The sequence below is a fragment of the Rattus norvegicus genome, chromosome 11 (assembly GCF_021556685.1).
Source record: "Rattus norvegicus strain SHRSP/BbbUtx chromosome 11, alternate assembly SHRSP_T2T, whole genome shotgun sequence".
NCBI lineage: Eukaryota > Metazoa > Chordata > Mammalia > Rodentia > Muridae > Rattus > Rattus norvegicus.
The window spans coordinates 48,964,466-48,985,524 of NC_141544.1; the positions used below are offsets into that span (position 1 = coordinate 48,964,466).

Genomic DNA, 21,059 nt, shown 5'->3' on the forward strand with positions numbered 1-21,059 from the left:
CACTGTAAAGATTCTATGTCCTGTCCTATCAAATGCTACACAGTACACAGCAGACAGATGTCCGAGAATCCTCCTGTGCATCTTTATATGCTGGTACATAGTTCCTGGGAATGCTGTGCTAAAAGTGGAACACCCTGTGAGCTGCTTTCCTCGATGTATGTCCACTAGAAATAAAAACAACAGAATGGTTAAGGGGCCATAGGTAAAAACTAAAAAGATCCCTAAACAGACCCTGGAGGGTAAGGAAAGCACATCTACTTGAGAAGCCCAAAGGACTCTCAGTCCTAATTCTACTGTAGTGACAGAGCCACTATGGTCTTTCTCAGTTACTTTTAATTATCTTACGTCAAGGAATGGACATTTGGTATGTATTACTACTTTACTAACAGAATTCTACCAGCATTTCCACAGCATGTATAAAGTCTGCAGGATAACTCAACAAACAGTTTTGGGTACCGCATAGGCCAACCTCACTCACCCAGACTCGGTGGGGGGCCATAATTCACGGGCATTTCAGGAGGTCTTCCTCTGTGAAGAGCAGCAAAGGCAGAGCCCTTCCACACTGTGTGCCTGCAGTCTTTAAAATGAATTTTAGATACACATAAAATCTTGAAAGTTAAACCCAAAGAAAGATTTTATACAATACTTACGTATATTTAATAAACTCTTTATTCAAGTTTTACCAACTAATATACTAATATACAACAGAAAAGCCTGGGAGGTTTATTATACTATTTCTGAGGGGAAACTTGAAACATCTCAGATACAGCAGTAACACAGCACAGCACTTTACAATCCACCAAGTGCTTTCCACATACATCAGCTCATGGAATCCTCACAACAACCCTGTGAGGTAGGTGTTTCTGCTAATCACAAATGAGGTAAAGGAGGCTCACAGGTTCCAGGACCTTTAAAGAGATCCATGTAAATCATTACTTGTAGGGACTGTAATACTGAGTCAACTTTATTTTTCAATGCAAAATACCATACAACATTAAAAATGAGCAGTCTTATCACAACTGACCCCAGTGTTCAAAAGTGAAGAATTTTTAGAAGATATTTTGATGTATCTAAAAATCTTTGACTTGACTCATTCGTTTTGAAATCTGTTGGCTTGCCTTGAGCTCATTAGGAAGAATTGACCAGTTCAAGTTAAATAGCTTCCTACTTTAGGGTGAAGGCAGCTCTTACCCAGGTTTGTGTGAGCCTTCTAAAGCTGCAATCCCACTGGATGTAAAGGAACCACACTAAGGGTACCTGCCCCACTTGAGGTCACAGAAGAACAGAGGCCAACACACAGACCTTGTGCTCCATCCTGCTTCACAACTCTGGAACAAGGGAGAGGCATCACGCTACACCTCCACTGAGCGGAGCTCAGGTGCCCCTAACTGACAGGTAGGCATGCTGTGTTTCACACGAACAGAAAGCGTTCTCTGGCACTAGCACAAAACACGAGCAGAAACAGAGCCTCGCTGAGGTCTCTTCTGACAGTTCTCACACAGGCAGGCCTCATCACAGAACAACTGAGCTTTAGCTTGACACGGGAGAAAGGAAATGCACTACCGGAGCAACCGCGGTAAGACAACTAACTATGGAGGATTACAAAGTGAACAGGGCAGGGTAATCTCCTGATGAGAGCCAGGGTGGCAAGGCTACCTGTCAGGCACTAAGAAACAACTAAGGCTGGTAGGCTGGTCTGGCAGGAAACCAAGCAGGGTGCTCTTTCTCAGTCAGGCTTTGTACTACTGGAGCATCTAAGAGGTAGCATCACGTCAGCAACAGCTCATAACAAAATAGTCATGGTGAAATTGAAGTATGCTAACATCAGAACCAACACACGTGCCCATTAGCATTTATCCACATGTATACATACAGCATATCACACATAGGTGCTTAGTCTACGTCAGGTATATGAAGCTAACAGAAAAAGTAGAGCAGTTCCAAACATTTTGCTAGCACATAACTTAGCAAAAAAAAAAAAAAGTTAGTAAAAAAATGAAAGAAATCATGCAAGTTTACATTTTTGGTGCATGTTTTTCAAGCTGCTACTGTATTTATAAAAAAAAATCATTTCTCCTTATTATGACAAAAGACTTTCAGAATCTAAATATCAAAAGAAATAATCTAGTATTTAAAGAGTTTATTAGACATATACAATTACATCCATTGAAGTTATGAGTGAGCTACAAAAATGGAAAACCTAAGGACTCACATTGATAAAAGCTCAAGCACATCTTAAATTCAAGCTTTTGACCTTAACATCTGCATCTTTGTAAGTTTTTGAAATGGAGAAGGACCCAGTAAACACATGATGAATTCAAAGCTCTAACTGATGTCAGAATGTATAGTCCACGGTATTACATTACCTTCCACAGCTTCACAACCATAACGTAAGCTACCAACACAAAGCAGAACGGCTTCAAATTAAGGTACCTTTTGCTGTTCGTAGCAGAGACTGCCTTCCTGCACCCAGCAAAGACGTGACTCTTGAGATACTGGGCGGGGCCTCTTTGTCCAGCATTGGGCCGATGCGCTGGCAGATCTGCAGCAGGTGGTCAGGGGCCACATGCTTATTGGACAACACCTGGGTGGAGAGCGAAGTTTTAATAACACTGCATACAACAGTACTCAAACATTTTATTTAATTTATGATAGCCAGTTAAAATGAGAAAATCACACTGAAAACTATAAAACTTAGTAAGAAAAATTTAAAAAATTAAAAAAAAAACAGTAAACTGTTTAATGACTAACCAAACTTTCATAATTTTTCTTTACAGAAATCGACAATTTTTGGTGTGCGTGTCTCTGTCCTGTCTGTCTGTCTGTCTCTCCCTCTGTTCTTTTGTTTTTTTGAGGTTTCTCTGTATTCACTCTGCATATCGACCTGGCTTCAAACTCAAAAGATCTTCCAGCCTCTGCCTCCCAAGTGCTGAGATTAAATATGTGTGCCTAGGGCATTATTTTATTCTTAAACTTAAATGCAAATGACATAGAAAAGTCACACCAACTTTGAAAAGGGGCAAACAATATTCCACGTCAAGACTTGCTGTACAGGTGCAGTACCATAACCAGTGTTAGAAGACAGACAAATCCATGGAAGGAGCTGTACATGCAACAGAAAAGAGACTGACGTGTTTCTAAGGTACTCATCTCTGACAAAGGTGTAAACTACAAACAGTGCAGAAATATGTCTCCTAATAAATGCACTAGAACAAAAGCTGGTTAACATACTCTGCTGTGGTTGCATGTGTGGGAAGGTACAAGGGCCAGCTGAGCAGCAACACTGACTACTACAAATGAAAACTTTAGACCTATCCTAACAAAATGTACATGGAGATATAACCACCGTATATCATCTGAACTCAATCACTGAGTAAATTACGGACAACTTTCATACTGGTAAGAGAATTGAAACATAACAGACAAGAGAAACACTGCAAAGTACACATCAGATTTTTTTTTAAAGATTTATTTATTCATTTATTATATATAAGTACACTGTAGCTGTCTTCAGATACACCGGAAGAGGGAATGGGATCTCTTTACAGATGGTTGTGAGCCACCATGTGGTTGCTGGGAATTGAACTCAGGACCTCTGGAAGAGCAGTCAGGTGCTCTCTCCAGCCCCACACATCAGATTAAGAACTTGTATCTAGGGCAAATGAAAAGGGCTCAGGCCAGAGTTTGCAGCCGAATTCAAGCAACACAGCATCCGAATACTCATCTGTAAGAGCCCAATTGTGCAGACATCACCAAAGAAGGTGGTCCAGGGGCAAATGGGTGTGAAGACACCGGAAGAGCAGAGCACTGAGCCAAGCACAAGCCACTAGGAACCACTGCTATTATCAAGCAGGCTGGCCTGGTTAGCATTAAAAACTGGCCAGAAGCAAAAGCTGGTCAAACATTGTAATCCTAGCACTTGGAGGAAGAGGCAGAAATTCAATCCCATACTCAGGCACAAAGTCAATCCAAAACCACCTTGCACTGCTGTCAGACTCCAGCTCAAAGAGCAGAGGCAAAACAAAACTGAGAAAGAGCACATGGAGAAGCTTCAGATGGGCACTTAAGAAACCAGAGCTTGGGGTTGGGGATTTAGCTCAGTGGTAGAGCGCTTGCCTAGAAAGCGCAAGGCCCTAGGTTTGGTCCCCAGCTCTGAAAAAAAGAAAAGGAAAAAAAAAAAAAAAAGAAACCAGAGCTTTTGAAAACCGTACAGCCACCCCTCCTAGGTATCTGATAGTATATAAAACACACTCATGGAAGTAGGCCCACTAATGTTTTAAGATATCTGTGTATAACAGTTTTGCCTGCACCTGTGCAGTATGTGCATACCTTCAGACCAAGAGAGAGATTTCCCTAGAACTGGAGTTAAGGATGACTGTGACTTACCAAATGGGTGCTAGGAACCAAACCCCAAGACCTTCACAAAAGCATCAAGTGCTGTTAATCACTGAGTCACCCTCTGCAGGCCGTACATGAATAAAAAAACCTCTTTTCAATTAAGGTAAAAACTAACTTCTAGTAACAAATGAATAAGTAAACACACAGCACCAATATAATATTTAGCAATAAAAACAAATTCTTTTTTTTTTGTTTTTGGTTCTTTTTTTCGGAGCTGGGGACCGAACCCAGGGCCTTGCGCTTCCTAGGTAAGCGCTCTACCACTGAGCTAAATCCCCAGCCCCAAAAACAAATTCTTATATTTTTGGTTGTGAGCCTAGCCTTTAACAGCTGAGCCATCTCTTCAGCCCTAAAAACAAATTCTTAAGCCAAGCACAGAGCCTTACACCTATCACACTGGGAAGGCAGAGCTCATGATCAGCTCAGTCTACATACCTAGTTCCAGGACAGCCAGGGTTACAATAGACTTTTTAAAAGACCAGAAAAGGGGTTGGGGATTTAGCTCAGTGGTAGAGCGCTTGCCTAGAAAGCGCAAGGCCCTGGGTTCGGTCCCCAGCTCCGAAAAAAAAAAAAAAAAATGAAAGAAAAAAAAAAAAAAAAGACCAGAAAAGATGATTTCACACTGCACATGTGAGCAGCACTAAGTAAACAGACATTCCTAATGCCACAGCTCCAACCATAAAGCTATTTCTGTTGCTACTTTATAACTATAATTTTGCTCCTGTTATGAATCATACTGTAAATACCCGATATGTGACCCCCAAAAGGGGTCAAGACCCACAGGTTAAAAACCCATGAATTGGGGTTGGGGATTTAGCTCAGCGGTAGAGCGCTTGCCTAGCAGGAGCAAGGCCCTAGCAAGGCCCTGGGTTCGGTCCCCAGCTCCGGAAAAAAAAGAAAAAAAAAAAAAAAAAAAAAGAAAAACCCATGAATTAAGACTCAGTAGATCACTAAGAAGGAAAGAGGTGATCAAGGTGGTCATGAAGACGTGGAAGAAGGATCTAGGGAAGCTGAGACATACATACATTCATTAACATACCAAAGGACAAACTCTTATACTGATAAGATACAACAGAGACCACCTAGTGCAGTCAGAGAAAGAGTATCAGAGAATGCATGAAGGTACCAGGGAACTCTTAACTGTTTTCACTGTGCTAACAACACTCTGCTTTTATCAAAGTCAACACTTAAATAGAATCATGAGGCAGAATGTTAACTGTACTTCAATAAAGAGAAGCCACAGGAACAAACCACGGAAAGAACTGTAACTTTAACTTAGGGAGACACCCACCATTAAAGACATGAATGCATCTCAAATAAAACTGAAGGATATGTGTGCATGTACATACACACACACACACACACACACACACACACACACACACACACACACACCCCATATAACAGGCCACCAACTGCCTCAGGGATTAAAGGCATGTGCCACCACACCCAGCTCCTTTAAAAAAAAAAAAAGATGATTTCACTTTGGGCCCTGACTGGCCTGAAACCTGTTAGGCATATCTCAGGCTGGCCCTGAATTTGTAAGCTTTCCTAAACCTCAGCCTTCAGGACGCAGGGATTGTGGGTGTGGCTGTGTCTGAGGCTGCAGACTGGTTTGCTGTTTGGGTAGGTATTGTTTACAACTCTGAGGATTTAACCCAGAGCTTCAGACGCAAAGGGAAGCAATCTACAGCCAAGCTCCATCTTTAGCACCATGGCTACGCAATGACACAAGTTTTGTTTCTGTTTTTGACACGGGGTTATGCTATGTATGGCAGGCCAGGCTGGCCTCCTCCATATGTGACCCTCCTCCTCAGCTGTCTAAATGGGATTGCAGCACCTACAATCTATGCACAGGCACCTAATCTGACACCTCCCTAAGAAGCTGGCTAGATGAAGCTCAAGAAATGAAAACAGAACTACTTCTCACAGGAATCAATGCCAAAAGACACCAAACTCTAAAAGCCAAAAACATACACTAGTTTTTCATGCTAGGTTGTTCAACAGTAATGATGGCTTTTCAATGTGGAAATATGTTGTACTGGAATACATTTTTAATAAATGTGTTATATTGGGCCATATATATGGGTTATAAGAGATGGCTGAGTGGTTAAGCACACTGACTGCTGCTCTTTCAGAAATCCTGAGTTCAATTCCCAGAAAACACATAGTGGTTCACAACCATATGTAATGGAGATCTAATGCCCTCTTCTGGTGTGTCTGAAGACAGCTACAGTGTATTTCTTTATAATAAATAAATAAACCTTTAAAAGATAAATGTGTTATGTTATATAGGGCGTCAGTGAGTAGTTGTTATCTTCTTTGCTAGTGGTTTATTGCATGCTATTCTATATTTGCTCTATAATATGGACCAGGGATTAGATAAAAGCCCCGGTCACACACACAGTTCAGAATGGGCCATAAAGCGGAGAAGACCACCCATAGCATCCACCTTACACCTGGACCAGAAATGCTAAGAGTGCAGGTGCAGTGGGTAGCAGAGCTAACAGACTTTGCAGGGCTAGAGATATGGGTCAGCTAGAGAGATGGGTCAGCTCTTGCTGAGGACTGGCATTCAGTTCCCAGTACTCATGATGCACTCAACTGTCTACTCCAGTTCCAAGGGACCTGACTCTTCTGACCTCTAAAGACACCAGGTTTGTTCATGCACATACATTCAGGCAAACCAATCATACATACAAAATAAAAGTTAATTTCAAAAAGACGTTTTGTTTTGCAAAGGGAGCAAGAACCTTGACCCCTGAAGACGAGAAGCAGAGTTTGGCCATTAAGTGGACAATAACCAACTGAGAACGCTGGACAGCTATGACGTCCAAACTACCACAGCAGTTGGCAGAACTCTTTAGGAACCTTCAAAGGCCACCGAACATTTGAAACGAGTTGAAAAAGGGAAAATGTTCCAAAAAACAAACAAAGCAGAAACCTTTGGGCCACTGCCACCCTGAGGACAAATGAACCATTTCTCAATGACTTGTGATAAAAAGTGGACTGGCAGCAAGAACTTCAAACCAAGCCTGCACTAGTCTGTCTGATCCACAACCACCTTCTCAACAGTGAAACTCACATCTGAGAAGCCCAGAAAATACATGAGATGCAACAAAAATTCTCCACGCTAATAAACCCCACACCTACAGCAGCACTTGCAAGTTATGTTACACTAAGCTATGAATGTGGCCTTGTCAACCACAATCACCCAACTTCCTGCCAACCAACCACCACTTGCCAAGCATCTTAACTCGGCAGTAAGAGCATCGATGCTCTCCCAGGTTCAAGACATAGCGTCCACAGACGCACCCAACCATCTGTGACTACAGTCCCAGGGCATCTCACACCTTCTTCTCAACTCTGTGGGCACCAGGTATACATGTAGTGCAGACATACATGGAGAAAAACACCCCAACACATAAAACACAATGGTCAATCTAGCTGGGTTTGGTGGCACACACCTTTTAACCCCAGTGCTCAGAGGCTGAGGCAGAAGATCTGAGAGTTCCAGTCTAGTCTACATAGCAGAACCTTATCTCAAAATAAATATAAATATAAAATTAAGTTTTTAATGCTTTGAGCATGACTGTTCCTGCTTTGACTAATATAGGTATGTCTGCTAGAATCTATCTATGATCTACAATTCGTGGTCAATCCATTCTTAGTTCTTTTTGCACCAACCTGATAATTCAAAGGCTCTATAGGTTACAGCTTTTGGTTTTGTTTTTCCACAGTACTTGACAATAAAAATAAATAAATATCTCACCCATTATATCATCAGGAGGCCCTGGGTTTGACCTCGACATCACACAGAATACACCTGGCATCAGTGTAGGTTGATGTCAAGGTGATACATGATTAGACAGCAGAGTGGGGCAGGGACAAAGCTTTTGTTTAAGGTGGGAGGAGGAGGGAGGAGAGGAATCAAGATGGAGCCAACGCAGCAGAGGAAGATGATTCCGATCCGGGTGGTCTACATCTTTATTAATTGGCAGTGAATTTATTGTGTGGATGTATTGTGGATGAGTATTTAACATATAAATCTAATTGCTAAATTACAAGTTTCTGGAACTTTGATTCTACTGGACTAAAGAGGACAGCGTGTGAAAGAAATGGCTGAAAGGCAGTTGGAGCATGGGAATCCGGTTTTGTTGCCTATACAGAGTGAGAACACACAAGGGCCCACTGAATGAGGTTGTGTGTGTGTGTGTGTGTGTGTGTGTGTTTGTGTGTGTGTGTGCACTCACCAGGCATGCTAACTACCACCTAGAGGACCACTCAGAGTAGCAGCCAGAGCAAGCGGATCCAGCTTGCAGGAACTGATAGAAAAATGTTCCTTCTTAAAATTTTTACCGCAACACATCAACAATTGAAAGGCACAGCAGATAGCATCAAAAGTGGGAGCTCTTCTTCAGCTGCACAACCAGCTTGAGGTCAGCTTGGTTTACTTGAGACCATGTCTCAAAAGTGAAAATGAAGATAAAAATAAAGCATTAACTGAGATTGAAAAAGACAAACTTCATTTTTAAATAAATAAATAAATAAACAAATAAATAAATGCATTGCAATTTATTGTAATGAAGAAAAACTGTGCAGGGTGTGGTAATGCAGGCGCTCAGGAGGCAAAAATAAATATCTGTTGAGTTCAAGGGCAGCCAGTCAGAGCTACAGTGAGACCAGTGAGACGCTGTTGTCCTGCCTGATAAAGGGGTCAATCCCCTTGTCGCACACAAAGGGATATGTGCCATGAAATGCACACACACGTGAGTGTAGATACAGGCAGTAAATGGATAAAGTTAAGTATTAAAAAGGCAAGAGAGGCTGCTCACCAACAACATCATTTGGGAGTCTCGCAGAGGACCCAGGTTTGGTTCCCAGCACCCACATAGTAGCTCACAATCACCCGTGACTCCAATGCCCTAATGCCCTCCGTGACATGTGCTGCATAGTTGTTAGCACATACATATACATAAATCTAAATGTCTTTATCGTTTTTTTAAGAATATAAACTGGGGGGCTGGGGATTTAGCTCAGTGGTAGAGCGATTGCCTAGGAAGCGCAAGGCCCTGGGTTCGGTCCCCAGCTCCGAAAAAAAGAACCAAAAAAAAAAAAAAAGAATATAAACTGGGCCAGCCAAAATGTCTCAGCCAGTTTAGAGTACTCACCACCAACCCTCACACCCCAAGTTCCATCCCTGGATCCCACATGGTCAGAGGAGAATACTAACACTAACTAGTATGTGCACACTGACACTGAGTACATGTACACATACCAATAAAAGTGTATACACACATAAAATAAAAGTGTTTGCTGGTAAATAGTGGCACACCTTTAATTCCAGCACTCAGGAAGCAAAGGCCAGCCTGGTCTACAGAGCAAGTTCCAGGACTACCCAGTGAAAATAAATAAAATAGTATTTACAGACATGCAGACCAGATGTGGGAACACGTGCTTTTAATCCTAGCACTTGGGAGGCAGAGGACAGATCTCTAGAGTTCAAGGCCAGCCAGGTCTACATAATGAGTTCCAGGACAGGTAAAACCTCATGGTAAGACCTGCCTTCAAATAAATATATGCATACATACACGCATGTATGTAGAACCTTTTAGTAGAAGTAACTACATTAGAAAGGTCACAAGGGCCGAAATCCTAAAGTCTTTAAAAGGAAGTCTTGCTCTTGCCCTCAAAGCATGCAAAGTCAGCAGTGAACAAAACAGTACCCAGGGACCGTCAACTACAAATACAAAGGTCCAGCCACCACTTACAGCCAGTGAGGAAACCGTATATTCTTTCTGGGGTGAACCGATCATCGGACCATGTCTGTCCCCTTTTATACAACAAAGCTCAGTGCAAACTGAAGTACCCAAACATAGCCACACTATATTCAACACAGTACAAGGCCAACGGACCCTTAGAACCTGTTTCCAGAGCTGGAGTGGTACAAGTCCAGAACCAAACCATCTTGGGCTGTCTCTGGGCCCCTAACTAGACCCACCGGTATTTCACCTGTCTTCTTCATGGTGTTAGGTAAAATCCTTTCTGGAATGCTCAAGCAGACTCCACCTTTCTGTTTCTTTTTGCTTTTGGGATTTTGGTTTGGTTTTTTTGTTTGGTCTGGTTTTTTCAAGACATGGTTTCTGTGTAACCCAGGCTGTCCTGGACCAGACTGGTCTCCAACTCAAGAGATTTGCCTGCCTGTTTCCCAAGAGCTGGGATTACAAGTATATACTACTTCCAGCCAGACTCCACCATTCTGAAGGCTAACACCAGGAGGTATGGCAAAGACTCTCCATTTTGCTGTAACCACCTACGTTTCCACCCATGTACTAGAGAATTGCCTTTATGCCTTTACTCTATTGCTATAAAAATTTCCTGCAACTGTCAACAAATCTGGAAACATGGTACTTAGGATAACCTAAGTCTGAGCTCCCAGGCTGCAAAATGGGGGGGGGGGGTGCCTCTGAGCTGTTTCTTTCTGCCATCAAGAACTGGTGAAACAATCCTATTCATATGGCCCATGGTAAAGATGCAGAACTGTGAATTAGGGCTGTAGCTCAGTGGGAGAGCACTTGTGTAGAATGCACAAGACCCAGGAGGTCAAAAGAAACAAACTCAAGAGACAAAGCATCATCCTTTGGGGCTGAAGACATAACTCAAAATGTTAAGGGCACTTCTCGCTGCTCTCACAGACTTGAGTTCAGTTCGTGGAAACCACATGGTGGCTCACAACCATCTGCTACTCCAGATCCAAAGAATTTCATGTCCTTTTCTGACATCCATGGGTTAACAGGAACATATGTTACACAAACAAACACACACACACACCCCTATGCAGGCAAAGCACTCATACACATGAAAATAGATCTTTTTAATGACTTTTTTTTTTATAAGTGTCATCTAAATGAGGATCATTTTCTAATTTTAAAATATTAGGTCTATTCAACAATAAGACTTTAACATATCTTTTACTTAAAAACTAAAGAAATTAGAAGGAAAACACAAATTCACAACCCTACTTTATAGAAAGCAACAGAACAAAAAAAAATCATATGCAAAGAAACAAAAGGACCTTTATCCTGAAGTCACAGACCTCAATGACCGGTGAGCCTGTGCAAACGAAGCAGCCCAGCCAAGGCCAAGTGACTCAGAACTGTCATGCCTTTCTCAGCACCAGGCACAAATGCAGCTCGGTTCTTATCCATGTTTTAGTGATCCAATCAGGTACCCTTCCTTGATTCAGATAATACATTCATAAACATTTGTTATCTTAAGATATCTTAAGACCCTACGAATGTAAACTAAAATGATACCATGTCTAGCTGCAACTACAAATACTGATGACTTTAATCAACATTCAGGAGTCAAAAGCAGACAGATCCCGGAGTTCCAGGCCAGCCAGAGCTACAAAGTAAGCTGTATTGACTACACATGCACATCTTTTTAAAAAAGATTTACTCATACTTTATGGGCATTGGTGTTTTGCATGCAGGTATGTCTGTGTGAAGATATCAGATCCCCTGTAACTGAAATTAGACAGTTGTGAGCTGCCACATGGGTGTTGAGAATTTAACCCAGACCCTTTGGAAAGAGCAGCTAGTACTCCCATATGCTGAGCCTCTCCCCAGGCCCCACATGCACATCTTAAAGCCGCTTCTTTGGCGTAAGTTATTACAAGACCTGTTACACAGAACAAACCTGGTAGGGGCCTGGCAAAGTGGCACACACCTAAAATGCCAACATGCAAGGACAAATCAAAGTTTCAAGGCTAGCCTGGTCTACATCTAGAGCTCCAAATGAGCCAGGACTACTGAGGGACAGGAAGAGGTGAGACAGGAAAACACAAAGAAAGGATGATGAATAAAGGAAAAGAAAAGCAAGTCAGAACGGGACACCGTTGAACTAATGTGCCAAAGAGTAAAAGAGGACTGGAAAGATGGCTCACTAGTTAAGAGCATATGATACTCTTGCAAAAGACCAAAGTTCAATACCCAGCACCTACACTGGACAAGATCATACCTGCCAATAACTCCAGCTCCAGGAGATCCAGTATCTCTGGCCTCAGAGGGACCTGAACTTGTGGGCATATACAGACGTATACATACTATTTAAAACTTTTGTTTCTATATATAGGTGTTCTATCTGCATACACTCTATGCACATGTGTCAGGTGCCCTTGAAAGACAGAAGACAGCATGGGATCCTAAGACTGGAGATAAAGACAGTTACAAGGAGGCTGTAGAGATAGATGGCTCAGCGGTTAACAGCACTGACTGCTCTTCCAAAGGTCCAGGGTTCAATTCTCAGCAACCACATGGTGGCTTACAACCATATATAATGGGATCTGACGCCCTCTTCTGGTGTGTCTGAAGACAGCGACAGTGTATTCACATACATGAAATAAATCTTTAATAAAAAAAAAAAAAAAAAAAAAAGACAGTTATGAACTGCTAGGTGGGTCCTGGGAATGGAACCCATGTCTTACTGAAAAAGCAGCCAATTCTCTTAACCACTGAATCATCACCCAAAGATAGGCTTTTTTTCTTAAAAAGAATTACTAGACAGATAAAAGATTTCTAATTTGGGGTTGGGGATTTAGCTCAGTGGTAGAGCGCTTGCCTAGAAAGCGCAAGGCCCTGGGTTCGGTCCTCAGCTCCGAAAAAAAGAAAAAAAAAAAAAAAAAGATTTCTAATTTAAGGTCTAAGAAAAACTGCAATGAGCCTATCATGATAATACACTCTTCTAATCTAAGTACTGGCAAGCGAGCCAGAGCTGCCTGGGCTCAGGCGTGTTACACTGCAGTTACACTGTAAGGATCAACTGCTTCCTCTTACTGGTTAAGGAAGATGCCACCTTATATAAAAATGCTGTTTGAGGCCATGAGATGGGTCAACAAGGAAGGAGCTAGAAACACACATGGAAGAAGACAGACTCTTAACAAGTTGTCCTCTGATCTGTGTTTGCACTGTGGCATGCACACCCATTCGCATACACAAAAGAGGTGTGTCAACATTCAACCTGATCTGCAGCACAGGGAGAGACAGACAGACAGATCTCCTAACCCTCTCCCCTCTCCCCTCTCCATGTTGATTGGTTCCAAAACAGACTCTAGCTCATATTGGCCAACCAATCACCTCTGCCTACAGACAAGACGAACTCTGTTCCTTTCCTCAGTGAAGCCCTCGCCTTTACACACCTAGCCATTCTCAAGTCTCATGTTCAGCTCTAGAGTTCTATTCCCTCTCCCTTACTATCTATAGATCATGAAGAGTCAATTAAATTCTACGAATTCCCAGGCCTGTTAACAAAGAGCTTTACACTGACAGAAATCTAGTCTCAGTTCCTGAGAGGAAAGAGTACTCTTGCTCCTAAGTACAAGTCAGACAAACAGCACAGGCACAAATGTCAACTGCAGGGCAGTATCATAACGCTAGGCTAGAACCAACTGGAAAGCCTTTTAATTTCTAGTGCCCACACACACTGTAACAGACTGTAACTTGGTGGACTTGGTGACCACTGTGAACATCCAGAATGTTTAAGTCCCACCAAACGATTCTTATCAAAGGATTAGAACCACCAAGGAAAAGGAACACGAGAAATCTATGTATGAGCAAACAATTAGACAGTACAGAAAAAAAAAAAAACTATTAAAGGTTTTTACACTGGGGGACCTGCAGTTGGGTAATGAATATTTTAAAAAGAATTTTAAGATTATACTCAAACCAAGTATTGTGTAAGCCCAACAGTTTTTGAACTGGGGGCAAGAAGATCAAGAGCTTGACAGAGGTCATCCTCAGCTATATATTTCAAGGTCAGGTAGCCTGGGCTACATGAGATCCTGCCTTAAGCCTGCAAAAATGTTATGAAGGCATTTGGAGAACCAGAAGAAAACATCCACACAGAATCTGTGATACAGGCACTCAGGAAGTTCCACTTTGGCTGTACTAAGCTGAACCTGCACTGTACCCCTTAAAAAAGAAATGGTCCTTTTATCGAGGCATGGGGGCATACCCGTTAACCCCAGCACATTAGGGCAGAAGTAGGAGCTCAAGGCTAGCCTGAGCTTCGTGGAAACATCTCAACACAAAGAACAGTAAGAACTTAGGATACACATAAATGTGTAGAGTTTGCTTCAAATATTCCAGGTGGGGCTAACAAAGAGGGCTCAGGGAGTAAAGATGACTACTATGAAGCCTATAATGCCCCAAGTTCAATCCCTGAGACCCAATGGTGGAACAAGACACCCCAAGTTGCCCTTACCCACTCAAACACCTTCCCACCACACACCAAATGAATGTAATTTACACAATATAAATAACAGGAGGGGTAGAGATGACTCGAAGTAAAAGCACCAGGACCCACCCTGGAAGAACCACAGGTTCTGAACTGCCCTCTGACCACATTAACTGCCAGGGCATTCGCTCTAGTGACTACCACACACACAACTCCAGCAGTTACAAGAAATACTTTATGGACCATGCTTAAAAGGGAACTCAATAGGGTCAGAGAACACTGGCCAACAGGAGCCTCAATGGATGAGAACCAACAAAGCTCTTGATTAATCACTGGGTAACGGTAGCTGGTTCGTGGGTCAGCGTTCCACTCACCTGTGGGAAAATTTTTCTGATGGGAATTAGAATGCCTCAAATGGAAACGTAAACACAGCAAATGGTAAACTGCAATCTATGACTGTAGGGGCAACTCCCATTTTGTGTATGCTTCAAATAACACATCTAAATACTAAAGAAAACTAATATTTGAAGCCTAGAAGCTACACATACATTCTCGAAAGAAACCAGTAATACTCCAGGGCCAGTGAGATGGCTCAGTGAGTAAAGGCACTTGCCGGAGACCCACCTGGGCCAACCCCCATAAGTGCACCTTATCCTCAACCATCAGGGGAAAGGAAGGGGGTGAGGAAATGATACCCTAGCAGTGACCAGCCAGGTGACAAGCAGTGTGAGCTGTTCAGTCATGACAGAAGACAGTTCTTCAGACCTATGTGGCTGGCCATCCTCAGGAACAGAATCCTATCTATGTGTGTCTTAACTTCTCCCCAGTAGGACAGCCATGTCCTCAACAGCTTCGGCATTCATCCCTCAAAGGCTGTTTTTATATCAACAGAAGTAAAACTGAGACAAACTACTTACAGGTTCCCTAGGTTTTCAAAAGGAGCACCAGGAGGTAGACTGGAAGGAGGTGTGGCTACAAAGTTTATCTCTGCCTCATCAGGCTCCAACTCAGTAGCTGAGCTTTCCTGGAGCTTTTCCTCTGTAAATCAGAGTCTCTGTCCAGTAGAAAAGGTGTGTGGTTAAACCTTACTGTGGGTACAGCACTAGGAGACATCTTGGACTCACACTCCAGCATGCCCCCATCCTACAAGCCTTTTAAAAGTTCAAACCTGTTGGGGATTTAGCTCAGCAGTAGAGCGCTTGCCTAGGAAGCGCAAGGCCCTGGGTTCGGTCCCCAGCTCCAAAAAAAAAAAAAAAAAGAAAAAAGAAAAAAAGTTCAAACCTAAGAAAACAAATTTGGCTGGGCATGGTGCCACACATTTAATCTCAGCACTTGGGAAGCAGAGGCAGGTGGATCTCTGTGAATTTGAGGTCAGCCTGGTCTACAAAACAAGTTCCAGAACAGTCAGGGCTACAAAGAGAAACACTGGGAAAAAAAAAAATCAGGTGGGGGGGGGGGGTCAGAGAGAGGGAAAAGAAAAACTACACAAAGGAAACCCTGTCTCAAAAAACCAAACAAAGGCACTGCATGCCTGGACATATGTGCCATGGCCTGAGGGTGGGTGGCAGAGGCTCCCCTGTGGAAGTTCTCTCCCTCCTCCACTCAGAGTCCCCAGGAGTAAGCGCACATGTTAGGGGTAACAGGAAATAGTTTCATAGATGGTAAGTCATCTTACCAGCCTGAGCATTTGCTCCTTAAAAATAACTCAAAAGACAAAAAACCAGCAACCCTGCTCTACTCAGCAGCTGGACCTGTCATAGCCAGCACCTGGCTGAGGAAAGAACAGTCATCCTCAGCCTCCCTGGGGCTGCAGGGCTGCAGGGCTGTGGGGCTGCGACCCTGAGGCCCTTTATACAGTTCATGTTGTGGTGACCCTAAACCACAAAATTATTTTCATTGCTACTTCACTGTAGTTTTACTACTGTTATGAACTGCAATGTAAACATCTGATATGCAACCCCCAAAAGGGGTGGCAACCACTGCTGTGGGGCTCTTGGCCTGCACTATTGAGCACTCTAGTTAAATCGTTAGTCCTGAAACAACAAGGTGACTAGACTTAACTACTCCCATACATGACAGACCCCCCTGGCTAACGTTTTGTTCACAGCAGGTCTTAGACACACGGTGAGGCCAATGAGATGGAGCTCTCCTGTAATCCCAGCCCAGCATCAGTGTTGAATGAAGCAGGACTGCAAGTCAAAGCCAAACGGGTCTCTGTAATCAGAAACCAAAAGCACACCGTCCTCAACCTCTGCAGTGAGCATGCTCAGTGTGGGTTAGCACGTCTTCTGTTTCATCTTAAAGTCGTCAACTGTGTGTTCCTAGAACATTTGTGCCCCATTAACAAGAAACAAGTCCCCAAAGCCCCAAAGTCTGTTCACTGGATAAAACTGAATTATACACAAGAACCTCTAAGCAAGCATAGGGAGAAGGCAGCAAAGGGAAACAAACGTAACCCACATGTTAACCACTCTTCAAGAAAAGAAAGGTAAGCACACACCTTTAGCCCAAGCTCTCAGAAGCAGGATCTTGAGTTCAAGGCCAGCCTGTTCTAAGCTCAAGGCAAGCCAGAGATACGTAATGACACCCTGTCTCAAAAAATAAGTACATGGACTGACTGATGGACGTCAACCTAAAGCCTGAACCGCTACCTGCATACAGCAAGATCAAGTGTGAGCCAACTTTTTAGAAACATACAGGCTGGGGAAGCAGAGGTGCGGCACTGCCATATTCATCAAGCAGAACTTTGTGCGATCCTACAGTGGGGGAGGGGGCCCACAGTGAGGAGCCATTTCTCCACCTTAGAAGACTAAGGACTCCTCTATTCCTAGGAAACAAGTGGTCTGAAGGTCTGGGCGGGGCAGAAGAGAGACCAATGAGAGCTCGAGTTACAAGTCGGAACGGAGAGCGATGAGAGCGCCCCTCTGAGTGGCTGGCGGCCGTACCTGGAGCCCTAGCCCGGCCGCGAGCCAGGGGCGCCCCCGCCTGCGCCCGGCGCCGCCCCCAGGACCGTTTTCAGCCAAATCCGCCCCCGCCCCGCCACCGCGAGCCCTCGGGGGTCGGGCCCGTCGCCCCGGGCCGCCCGGCCACCGTGGACCCCCCCGGGCGCGGCCCCGTGGCGCCCGCACGGGAGCAGAGATACCCAGCTGGGGGCGCGGGCGCGCGGAGGACGCGGGAGCTGCTCACCAATTCCTCGTAGCTCCTGTTGTGCTCGTTGCCCTCCCAGTCCAACCTCTTCGGCAACAGCTGGAAAGAGACATGAAAGGCGTCCGGGTGACCACCGCGGCCGGGAGGCCGGGCGGGACCGGGACGCGGGGACGGGGACGCGGGGGCGGCGGACCGACCTGGTACTGCTCCAGCTCCTGCACCAGCACCTGCGGCAGAGAAGACGCGCGGTCAGACCCCGTCCGCTGCCCCGCTCAACCCCAGTTCACTCGCCCGCTCGCCCGCCACCCAGCTGGCCCGCACTCACCTGCGCCGCTCGGCGACACGGGCCAGCTGAGAGGTAGCGGGCGATGAGGAAGTACAGCTCTGCGGGGAGAAGACAGGGACGGTCAGCGGCGGCCGCGCGACACCGGGCAGGGGACGCGCGGCCGCGTCTTACCCGACTCGATGAGAGGCACCGGACGTCGGGCTGGCGAAGGCTCCGCCATGGCGGGGCGCCGGGCGGGAGCGAGCGAGCGACCGAGGGAGCGGAGCGTGTAGGCCGCGCCGAGGCCTGACCGGGCCGGCGTACCCCCAGCTCTCAGGCGCGCGCCGCCGCCGCCATGCCGTGCGCGCCGCGCACCGACGCGTCCGCGGCAGGAAGTAGCGCGGGACGGAGGGGCGGGGAGCGAAGTAGTCCCCCCGCGGGGAGCCGGCGGCGTGGCACGACGCGGATGTGGCTGGCGCCCTTGCGGGGAGGCGGGCCTCGCCTCGGCGTCCTGCGCGTCGGGGACGTGAAGCGCAAGGGGTGGCGAGCTAGTCGGGGCTGCTGCGTCCGCGGAGCGGGGCGGGGGTCTGGGACGCGCGTGGCTGGATTCCTGCGCGCGGTGAGGCGGCCGCCGGCCTTTGTGCGGCGGCGGCGGCGGCGGCGCCCGGGCGAGCCAGTTCCGAAGGCGCAGGGGGCGGGACGGGGCGGAGCCTAAGGGGACGGTCACCTGGGCTCGCCCTGAAGACCCCGGGGCTGGGGAGGAGTTCGGATGGCGGCGCCTAGAGTGGAGCAGCAGAGGCTACGTCACCACCTGCCCCGCGCCCCGCGGAGGGTTAAAGGCGTCCCGTGCGGGTGATGGAATCGGAGGGGCCGTGGGAAGCGGGCTGCGGCCACAAGTGTCAGTGGTTGTGTTGGAGAGGTGGTGGAAGAGTTCCAGAAAAATCCCCCTCATTACCGCGCTAGGCTCCCGACCCAACCGGATCTGTTTCACCACGTCCACCGTGCACTGACAAGCTCTGACGTAGAGAGCTGAACAGAACTAAACATGGCCATTGTTAGATTAGGCAGCATAGAGGCAGAAAGAGGCCTGACCGCAAACGACCGACTGTTTATTCCAAAACACCAAAGGACAGTCAGTCTACCAACGGGAAGGCGAGCGCCTGTCGTGGGGCTAGGGAGTGACCAGAGTGTTGTTTGTATCTGTAAAGAGTCTGGGGTGGTTCCTCAGGCTTAGGACGCAGTACTTGGGTGGCTCCGCATTCTTTCCTTCCTCCCTGCGATGGGTTGACCGAGAAAGGTCATTTGTAAGAGTCCTGTCTTGTGACCAAGTCTTCCTATCAGCCAACCCTTATGCCTGTGTGTGAGCATAACCTCAGCAGCGTGTGGAGGCGGAACGAGGTGTCCCAGTCACGCCTGGGCAGTGGACCTTAGACTGACTCCAACTAACAGGTGTATGATGTTAGGCAAATCATTTAACCTCTGTGTCTTAATTGGCCTTATCTGTAAACTGTAGCCAACAGTGCTGCTGCTTCCATAGCGAAAGGATTTATGAGCTAAAAGGCATTTCCAGCATCTAAGTTGACTTTTTCATTAATTACGTGGAGAAAGTTCATGTGAATAGGTAGGTGGCCTACACCTGTTCAGAGTAATGCAAACTCAGCAAACACCAAGTGGTAAGATAAAACAGCAGTAAACACCGTTCCCATCAAAACAGTTTGGTGGGGGTTGGGGATTTAGCTCAGTGGTAGAGCGCTTGCCTAGGAAGCGCAAGGCCCTGGGTTCGGTCCCCAGCTCCGAAAAAAAAAGAACCAAAAAAAAAAAAAAAAAAAAAAAAAACCAGTTTGGTGCCCTTTAGGGGAAATGTGAACTGTAATGATAAGATTTAGGGCACTGGTGTAAAAACTAACTTGCCTGAGGGAAAGGTACGGAACTGTCACTCCTCTGGGGACTTCGTGCATCTGAAGGAGAAAGCCAAAGAACTCTAGCTTCCGGCTGAGGAGGTGGCTTGCCTGAGTTTGATCTGGGGCAGCACAGAAACAGCACCAACTGATCCCAGCAGAGGCGGGCGGTTCATAAGTTCAAGGACATACTTCTCTGCAGTGCAGATTTGAAGAGAGCCCCAGGATACATGAGATCCTTTAAAACAGGTTTAGTCCAAGTATTGGGGTGACTGGTGGACAGAGCCAGAAAGTCACCAACTAAAATTGGGAAAACTGGAAAGTTCCAGTCGAGACGTTGCAAGTGGAGACCAAGATGCAGGAAAAAAAATTAGTCAACTGAGAGAGTAAATGAAAGAGGACCCACTAGACCTGTAGCTGTAAGGATAAAGATGGGCTTGGGGCTGGGGATTTAGCTCAGTGGTAGAGCGCTTACCTAGGAAGCGCAAGGCCCTGGGTTCGGTCCCCAGCTCCGAAAAAATGAACCAAAAAGAGAGAGAGAGAGAGAGAGAGAGAGAGAGAGAGAGAGAGAGAGAGAGAGAGAGATGGGCTTGGTGCAGCACCAAGGAATACTACTGCATACAAGCCATAGTTAAAGCCCTAAAGATAGGGACTGGAGAGATGGCTCGGCGGTTAAGAGCACTGGCTGCTCTTCCAGAGGTCCTGAGTTCAATTCCCAGCAATCACATGGTGGCTCACAGCCATCTATAGACCCGATACCCTCTTCTGACCTTTCCAGGTGATGCACATACACAAGCTGGCAAAACAGACATTCACATAAATCAAAAAATTAAATTGTTAAAGATGTATAACCGGAACACCTTACTTGGCATTCTTAGGACAGACTTATTGGGTCCTCTGGAAGATTGACCACTAAGCCATCCCTCTAGTTCCTTTAAATGTTTAGATAGACCAAGGAGTTTTGTATTCCTTTTCCTCACACTATCATAAAGTAAAATGTAGTTCCCAAACAGATGTAAGAATCTTTATCCCAGGGGTTGGGGATTTAGCTCAGCGGTAGAGCACTTGCCTAGCAAGCGCAAGGCCCTGGGTTTGGTCCCCAGCTCCGAAAAAAA

The 21,059-nt window shown here is 45.7% G+C and overlaps 1 protein-coding gene across 9 annotated transcripts in view; it reads right to left on the bottom strand.

The window, feature by feature from the left end:
- Nucleotides 1-18,431, bottom strand: part of Brwd1 (bromodomain and WD repeat domain containing 1) — a 92,080-nt gene extending 73,649 nt beyond the window's left edge. For 8 of the 9 annotated variants that reach the window (XR_015632788.1, XR_015632787.1, XM_087576423.1 and 5 more), the window contains exons 1-7: nucleotides 18,239-18,431; nucleotides 18,107-18,165; nucleotides 17,979-18,008; nucleotides 17,821-17,880; nucleotides 2,434-2,584; nucleotides 479-577; nucleotides 4-164 (exon numbers count right to left, since the gene is read on the bottom strand). Coding sequence is in view for 5 of the 9 variants with exons in the window: in XM_087576421.1 (XP_087432547.1) it covers nucleotides 4-164; nucleotides 479-577; nucleotides 2,434-2,584; nucleotides 17,821-17,880; nucleotides 17,979-18,008; nucleotides 18,107-18,165; nucleotides 18,239-18,287 (609 nt within the window). In the remaining 4 variants the exon portion in view is untranslated. 9 annotated transcript variants of the gene reach the window in all.
- Nucleotides 18,432-21,059: the final 2,628 nt, after the last annotated feature.